The 9,283-nt window shown below is 41.1% G+C and overlaps 2 protein-coding genes across 2 annotated transcripts in view; both read right to left on the minus strand.

Annotated features, from left to right (window-relative positions):
• Positions 1 to 772: 772 nt before the first annotated feature.
• Positions 773 to 3,146, minus strand: LOC137646595 (calphotin-like). Its single transcript, XM_068379702.1, has 2 exons — positions 3,138 to 3,146; positions 773 to 2,611 (listed from the first exon to the last, which is right to left on the minus strand). The coding sequence occupies exons 1-2, from the start codon at positions 3,144 to 3,146 to the stop codon at positions 773 to 775; spliced, it is 1,848 nt and encodes a 615-aa protein (XP_068235803.1).
• Positions 3,147 to 4,099: 953 nt separating this feature from the next.
• The window catches only part of LOC137646596 (mucin-1-like), a 20,540-nt gene continuing 15,356 nt past the window's right edge, over positions 4,100 to 9,283 (minus strand). Inside the window, exon 2 of the mRNA XM_068379703.1 lies at positions 4,100 to 7,837. Within this exon, the coding sequence (XP_068235804.1) occupies positions 4,100 to 7,837 (3,738 nt within the window). The remainder of the gene's footprint in view (positions 7,838 to 9,283) is intronic.

Here is a 9,283-nt window from a genome sequence, read left to right on the forward strand (position 1 = left end):
GATGTTTTCTTTTCTCTCGACAATGCTGATTATCATATTAAACATTGTCAAAAGATTTTCTGTTTGGTTATCTATTTGAAGCTTTTATTTATTGGGGTTCCAAGCATTAGTTTTCAACCTGTACAGTACCTCTGGTGTCTAGGCTAGATCTACTACTAATTCAGGAAAGTATCACCATACACATCCAATTTTGATGCTGCAATGTCATACTGCCTATTTCCAGAAGTTTTTCATTCATTGAATTGCAAACCTATGGCATACTCTTCGTGGTAATGTTGTAAATATGATGTTAGTAAGTTTAAGAAAAGCTGTGATAGTATTACAAAGTGTTATGGTCCTTTGTTTGATACTTTTACTTTTTCTTCCTCCACCATACTATTTATACATACATAGTTGTATTTGTTTGTTCATGTTTCCATTTTATGTTACTTGCACTTCTACTGTTTTTAAACCTTTATATATAAAATACGTTTTATTTTATAAAGTTTACATGTTTGATTAACATCATATTCAATAATGCTTTCATCATTTTATCAAAAATATTTTGCGCTTATTTTTTGCTGTGATGTAGACTATGGAGGAGAGAACATTTACGACATTAACAATTAAATTTATTATCTTTTTATCTATACATTACTTAACAGTTTAGAAAAAATCCCAAAAGCCAGATGTGGGTAGTCAGAATGACTGAAAACTCACTCCTCTTTGGCAGACTTGGGTTAAACATTACATTGAGAAGGCAAATAGATAGTAGTCTTTCACTTTCTGTGGACTAGTCGTCTTCTTCCTCCTTCTCCTCTTCATCATCATCATCATCATCATCCTTCTCATTATCCTCCTCATCATCTTCCTCGTTTCCTTCTTCATTCTCTTCCTGGTTTTCATCATCATTTTCTTCCTCATTTTCTTCCTCACCACCCTCATTCCTTTCCTCGTTATCTTCTGTTGCAACGATATTACTTGCAGGTACTGGTGCACTGCTGCCAAGGACAAAATTATGGATTGAAGTAGGAAATTGGGAGATAGTTGAACTTCCAGTTGGGGCAATAAATAGAGATTGAGGAGGGGATGGGTTAGATGTTGATTGTATGGAAACAGCAGGAATTCCAAGGGGAATTTGAGCAGCATTAGAAGTAGAGGACGAGAAAGATGAAGTTGCGAAACTAGTAAATGGTGCTGGAGCAGCATGGGTAGCAGATGCTACTGGGGCTTCACTTGGAGCAGGTGTATTTACTTGATTAAATGTCTGAGAAGGGATGGAGCCAAAAGCTGTTTGTGGAGTAGGACTGACTGCAGGAATAGCGGTTTGTTGAGGAACTGATGGTGGAATTCTTTGGTGAGCAGACACAGAATTTTGAGAAAATAGTATGAATGGGGTAGGTTGCGAAGTGGCAGTGTTAACAGGTATAGGGTTGGGTGTGGGTAATTGAATAACAGATTGAGCAGGGGTGAGAGCCTGAGCAACAGGGGGGAAAGGGGCTGCGGAAGGTGCAGGGGTTGGAACAACATTGGGAATAGAAGTAAATGCAGGTGTGGAAATAACATGTTGAGCAGGTATAGCTGCTGAAGCAACGTGAGGAGTAGGGGAAGGATTTGATGCTGGAGCATCCTGAGGAGTGAATGTAGGTGTACTGGCAACTTGCAAAGTAGGGGAGGGTGCTTGTTGGGCAATTGCAGTAGAGACAGGTACTGGAGACACACTAGGGGCAGGAGCAGCTGTTAAATCATTTTGTAAAGGGGTAGATTGAGGAGCTGTATGAGGAACAGGAGCTGAGTCGGAACCTTGAATAATAAATATAAAGGGATTAGGAGCTGGATTACCATTTGCTGGGATAGCATGTGAACCAGGTGCGAGTGCTTGAGTAATTAGTGCAGGTCCTGGGGCGGGCACTTGCACCGGAGCAAATGCTGTAATGGGGGCAAATACAAGACCAGGCCTTTGAGCCAAGTTCTGTGATGGAAGATGGAGAGCAGAGGCTGGTACTGAGGAAGTATGTGAAATGGGTGTTTGTGCTGGAGAAACGAATGGAGTCTGGGAAGGTGCTGGAGAAGCAACTGGAGCAAAGTTGGGTGCAGGGAAAACATGGGAAACAGGTGTAGTTGGTGCAGGAGCAGGTACTTGAACAGGAGCAAATGCTGTTATAGGGGCAAAGACAAGGGGAGCTCTTGCAGGTTGGTTAGGTGCTAAGAAAGGCTGTAGAACTGGTGCATTCCCTGTAAATGGGGCTTGAGCCTGGTGTGGAAATTGTTCAGAAGTAGGGGATGCAATTGAATGTGAGGCAGGAGTGTTTGCAGGCACTGAAATTGGCGCATGAAAGTGAATTGGTGCCGGAGCTTGAGTAGGGGCTGGAGAGAATTGTGTAGCAAAACCAGGGGGTGACTTGGCTGCTGAAAATTCCAAGGCATTTTGCCTGACCTGCTCCAAAACATTTGATAAAGACACTGTGGGTCTCAAAATCGGTGATAAAGCTGAAGCGCCTTGTACAGTAGGTGCTGGTAAAGCATTTCCAGAAGATTTTACAGCTTGTCCACTTATTAGAGGATTAGCAGGTACGTTCAGAGTATATTGGGGGAATCCAAATGTGACCCCAAGTAAGATGCTCACCAAAATCTGAAACATATGTAGAGGTATAAGTTAGGTATAACTCCAATGGTGCCACTCTCATTACATTTAAAGGGAAGTATACTTTTCAAATCAAGTAAACATCAGGTTTGACACCAAGAAGTACAGTGTTGTATTTTACAAATCACTATGTTTTTTCAGAAGTAAATAACAAGCAAACTTATTGGTGCTCTAATCTAAGAAGGTTTCATTACTAAAAATGGATGGGGATGGGGCGGTTGGTTTGAGGGAGTCATAAAAGAATTACATCTAGTATTTTTCTTATTCTAGACAGACATTATAAAAAGGTGTTCGCTCTTTCACCTTAAGGTGTGAATCAAGACGCTATGATATATCTAGTAAGTATCAAGTTTTGAAACAGGCTGCAACATATAATGCTTATGATGAGTTATGTACAGTGCACCTAAGAAAATCTTTAATGTTTAATAAGTAGGTAGCAAGATTTACGAGCAGATTAAATAGAGTACTGAACAATAAATAAAATAAAAGTAGAACAATCCCAGCTACTGCTTACATTGATCATGTAATGTATTTATTTTTATTGTTTTTTCTCTATTATTAGAGATATAGAGATATATCATACCAAATCACATTCACATAACTTGATAGCAAAATTCTCCATAAAATATGATACGAATTCTAGTGATAATTTAATGGGATTTCAAAGTTTTGTGGTACCATCAAAGTGGTATTATCATTTGAATACCCTTAGGTTATTTTCTGACTTGATTATTTTGTTATGAAATATTTATGAACAATAACATCATAGATAAGAAATAACAAAGTGATGGCATCCATCATATTTGCTTTTTATCTGAAATAAGATATAATAAATAAAAAAAGGTCTTAAGAGGTATGTTAAGACTTTCAAAATTAAATTTTTTATTCATTGCACTACGATTAGCCAGCTGTAAGCATAGCTTGTTTATGAGTATAAAAGATTTCTTTGCAGGCCATTGCTTTGCCTAAAAGATTTTTTTCTTGAAGATAGTTAATCATCTTACTTGCTTCCATCCACAACCTTTATTATTATTTTTTCTCTAAAACTATCAATTACAGGAAGCAAAATTTGATTTTTTTCTATTATTCAAATCTATTTTCAGTATTTACAGACTGAATTAATGTTGGACTGGAACCAAGAAAAGTTCCCACTCACGAATATATAACTGTATCAGGATTCGTAAGAGACTTAATTTCAGATATTTTAGATGTTGTATGGTATGGATGATTCAAGAGTCATCTGCCCATTCTGTTGTCTTTCAAGCATAGAATACATATTCACAGCAACATGATTATTGAAAAAAAACTTATATAAGATATTAACATCCACGTTTATTAACAAATTCACTGTACAGAAACTTAATTTTATTTATAAAGTCAATGTAAGCACGTTAAGTGACTAAAAAACATTCCTCTTTGGTAGACATGAGGTAAGTAGGTGAAATTAAGATGAAACTGTTTTTATTCGACTACGGCTTAATCTCGGTATTCTTCACTGGTGTTATTGTCGTCATCATCGTCATCATCATAATCATAATCTTCCTTTGAATCATCAAACTCATCGCTGTCAGAATCTCTTGAAGAACTACCAAAACTTGTTCCATGACTAATTCCAGCCAGTGTCAGGGCAGTGACTTGCTGTGACAACGGGCTTTGCTGGTCTGCAATTGCTATGGATTGAACTGGAGACTGAACAAATGAAAACTGTGGAACATTATGAAGAGGAGTGACTGCTGCACCAAATTGTTGAGCAGAAGGAGGGGCAGATACTAAAGAGAAAAATGGAGATGGTGCTGGAGCAAATTGTGGAGCTAGGGAAAGGGCAGATGCTGGAGATTGTGCTAGAGCAAATTGTGGAGTAGGGGAAGGGGCAGATGCTGGAGAGAAAATTTGAGATGGTGCTGGAGCCACTTGTGAAGCAGATGATGGGGAAACAAATGGAGATGGTACAGAAGCAAATTGGGGGCCAAGGACAGGAGCAGATGCCGGAGAAGCAAATGAAGATTGTGCTGGGGCAAATTGTGGAACATGGGCAGGGAAAGATGCTAAAGCAAATTGTGGAGATGGGAATGGATCAACTTGTGGAGCATTTGCAGGGGCAAATGCTGGAGATGCTTGTGGGGCAAATTGAGGGGCAGGGGCAGATGCTGGAGATGGTGCTTGAGCAAATTGTGGAGCAGGGGCAGGGGCAAATGCTGGAGTTGGTGTTTGACCAAATTGTGGAGCAGGGGCAGGGGCAAATGCTGGTGATGGTGCTTGAGCAAATTGTGGCGCAGGGGCAGGGGCAGATGCTGGAGATGGTTGTGGGGCAAATTGGGGAGCAGGGGCCGGGGCAGATGCTGGAGATGGTGCTTGAGCAAATTGTGGAGCAGGGGCAGGGGCAAATGCTGGAGTTGGTGTTTGACCAAATTGTGGAGCAGGGGCAGGGGCAAATGCTGGTGATGGTGCTTGAGCAAATTGTGGCGCAGGGGCAGGGGCAGATGCTGGTGATAGAGCTTGAGCAAATTGTGGAGCAGGGGCAGGGGCAAATGCTGGAGTTGGTGTTTGACCAAATTGTGGAGCAGGGGCAGGGGCAAATGCTGGTGATGGTGCTTGAGCAAATTGTGGCGCAGGGGCAGGGGCAGATGCTGGAGATGGTGCTTGAGCAAATTGCGGAGCAGAAACTGGGGCAGGGGCAGATGCTGGAGAAACAAATGGAGATGATGTTGGAGCAGATTGTGGAGCAGGAGATGCTGGGGAAACTGATGAAGATGATGGTGTAGCAAATTGTGGAGCAGGGACAGGCCTTTGGAAATTAAGTGGAACACTAGTAAATGTAGGTCTTGGAAAAACATGTGGCGAAACCGGGGCAGGGGCAGGAGCAGGTGCGAGATTGGGAGCACGAACTGGGGTAGGTACTTGAGCAGCAAATGGAGCAGAAAAAGGAGCTTGGGCAGCGTTAGGTACTGAGTTAACAAATGGAGCAGAAACAGGAGCTTGGATAGGGGCAGGAGATGGAGCTGGAGCAGGAGCTGGAGCAGGAGCTGGAGCTGGTGCCCGGGCTGGGGTTGGTGTTGATGTTGGAGCAATAAATGAAGCACGAGCAGGAGCAGAGGTTGGAGATGAAGCAACAGATGGGATACGAGTAAATGTAGGGCCTGGTCTTGGAACGCCAAATTGAGTATGAGTAGGGTCTAGAGAACCAAGTGGAGCAGTTGTAGGGCCTGGAGAAAACCGTTGCACACTTGGTAATCCTTGAGAAGCAGGGTTAGCAGATGCAGGGGCTGTAGAAAATCGTGGAGCAGATGTAGGGGCTAGAGAAGACAGTGGAGCAGATGTAGGGCCTGGAGAAAACCGTGGAGTGGATGTAGGGGCTGGAGAAAACCTTGGAGCAGATGTAGGGGCTGGAGAAAACCGTGGAGCAGATGCAGGGGCTTGAGAAAGCCGTGGAGCAGATGTAGGGGCTGGGGGAAACCGTGAAGCAGATGTAGGAGCTGGAGAAACCCGTGGGACAGATGTAGGGGCTGGAGAAAGCCGTGGAGCAGATGTAGGGGCTGGAGAAAACCTAGGAGCAGATGTAGGGGGTGTAGAAAACTGTGGAGCAGATGGAGCAGATGTAGGGGCTGGAGAAAACCGCTGAACAGCTGGTAGTCCTTGAGAAGCACGTGGAGCAGTTGCAGGGGCTGGAGAAACCCGTTGAACAGTTGGTAGTCCTTGAGAAGCACGTGGAGTAGATGTAGAGGCTGGAGAAACCCGTTGAACAGTTGGTAGTCCTTGGGAAGCACGTGAAGCAGATGTAGGGGCTGGAGAAAACTGTGGAGCAGATGTAGGGGCTGGCGAAACACGTTGAACAGTTGGTAGTTGTTGAGGAGCACGTGGAACAGATGTAGGTGCTGGAGAAAACTGTGGAGCAGATGTAGGGGCTGGAGAAAACCGTTGAACAGTTGGTAGTCGTTGAGGAGCACGTGGAACAGATGTAGGTGCTCGAGAAAACTGTGGAGCAGATGTAGGGGCTGAAGAAAACCGTTGGATTGTTGGTATTTGTGGAGGACCACGGGGAGCAGATGTAGGGGCTGGAGAAAATTGTAGAGCAGATGTAGGGGCTGGAGAAAACCGTTGAACAGTTGGTAGTCGTTGAGGGGCACGTGGAACAGATGTTGTGGCTGGAGAAAACTGTGGAGCAAATGTAGGGGCTGGAGAAACCTGTTGAACAGTTGGTAGTCCTTGAGAACCACGTGGAGCAGATGTAGAGACTGGCAAAAACCGTTGACCAGTTGGTAGTCCTTGAGAAGGACGTGGAGCAGATGTAGGGGCTGGCGAAAACCGTTGACCAGTTGGTAGTCCTTGAGAAGCACGTGGAGCAGATGTAGGGGCTGGCGAAAACCGTTGACCAGTTGATAGTCCTTGAGAAGCACGTGGGGCAGATGTAGGGGCTGGCGAAAACCGTTGACCAGTTGGTAGTCTTTGAGAAGCACGTGGAGCAGATGTAGGGGCTGGCGAAAACCGTTGACCAGTTGGTAGTCCTTGAGAACCCCGTGGAGCAGATGAAGATGTTGGAGACACACGTACAGCCGATGTAGATAATGGACGAACTATTGTAGCTGGTCTGGGTCTAAGAAGAGGGTTACCAGGTGCTGTTTGTGCTGGAGAAAGAACTGCATTTTGCCCTGAGGAAGGAGCTGAAGCAGTAAATGGTGCAGTAAAAGTGGAAGGTGCTAAAGAACTAAGCTGGCTATTTGCTGGTAGTGTAAAAGGACCAAGTACCTGGGCACCATTACTTTCAAATATAGGCGCAGAGGAGGGTTGTCGGACAATATCATTCAAAGGAGCAGAATTTTGAAAAGTCAAATGTTGAATATTATTAAATGGCAAAGATTCACTAAAGGTAAAAGAAGAAGGGGTGTTGGGAGTTCCTCTGGAAAATCCTATGGTTGAAGCACCCGGTTGGTTTGACAGGTGCTGCTGTGTGGGCTTTGCTGCTGAATGCGATAATGTCTGCACAGCTTGCTTTAATGAATTTGGTAATATAGCAGTTGGAGACGTTACACCTTGACCGGTAGACAAGGCACTAGACCCACTTATGGGGGGGAGGTAGGAGTTCCCTGGGGCAACGGATGTTGGGTTAACATTTCCTGAAGGTTTTGTACCTTGACCAATCACCAAGGGATTGGAAGGTTCATTAAGACTGTACCTGGGCAAACCATACGTGACCCCAAGTAATATACTCACCAAAACCTGAAACAGACAATTAGAAATTAAATAAATCTTAAAACTTGCATTATCTAATTCCAGTTAATAAATATGATTTATGGTAAAGCAGTCTCCTATCTCTTAAATTGAACACTTCTACAAGAGTTCGAACCATCTGTAAAACAAATCATTTGGATGAATAGATAATTAATTTGACTATACTTGATGTATTGTAAAGCATAAAAGGTATAAGATATTACTATGCAGACTCTTAGGAAATTATATTTTTATTAGAGCACTGAAGAAAATAATTTTGGCGTTATTTTTCTTGCTAATAAACAATTAAAACTGGAACATTATATGAGATTGGTTTTCCTGTAGAATATAGATGGTCATTCATAGCTGCGAATGGAATAAGAGTGCTTATTAAGTATTTTTAAAGATGATAGATTAAATTGTCTTTGACAACTCCGTTCAATTGAGTGTTTTCATTTTATCAGTTTTGTCTTCACGTTTTTGTTGAGATACCTGCTATGTTAAACTCTTTGATATTACAGTATACCCTTTCTGGCTCTATTTTTGTCTTTATTCCTTATATTTATTATGTCATGCTTATATATACATATACATATATACGTACATATATATATATATATATATATATATATATATAGAATATATATATGATATAATATATATATATATATATATATATATATATATATATATATATATATATATATATATGTGTGTGTGTGTGTGTGTGTATGTGTACAGTATGCATGTCTGTTTGTATATAGTGCATACGTGTTCGTGTAATACAACGTAATTGGTATTCCTTCCTAATCAGTTAAATAATATGTATACATACATATACACATACATACATGTGTATTTTTGCGCGGGAGGGGAGGTACCGGGGGGGGGGATATTTATAACAACCATAATTGTTTGTTAGTGTCTTGTCTTCCTTCTATTGTTTTGGATGGGTATACGATAAGCCTATACCCATGTTATAGATAGATAAAATTAATTAGTACCACGTGTGGTAAGACATTAACCCACTTGCAGGAGATACCTGTAGTTATGTACCATGCTACATGCCTTCGTAGGCAAGGTTGTTTACATTGAGACCTTTAAAGCATAAGATTCTGTCATTTAGGTTTCTCACGTCTTGCCGATGACTATGAACTGGTACATATGAGAAATTTAGTAGGCAGTATTATAACTATTATATCTACATTTATAACTCGTGAAAATTATATATATATATATATATATATATATATATATATATATATATATATATATGTATATATATATACATATATATATACATATATATATGTATATATATATATATATATATATATATATATGTATATATATATATATATATATATATATATATATATATATATATATATATATTAGCCGCAATGATCTCGTGCCGCTATCATTCTCATACTTTGAGACGATTATCTCCAAAAA

Source organism: Palaemon carinicauda, chromosome 9 (genome assembly GCF_036898095.1).
Source record: "Palaemon carinicauda isolate YSFRI2023 chromosome 9, ASM3689809v2, whole genome shotgun sequence".
In the NCBI taxonomy this organism is placed as follows: Eukaryota; Metazoa; Arthropoda; class Malacostraca; order Decapoda; family Palaemonidae; genus Palaemon; species Palaemon carinicauda.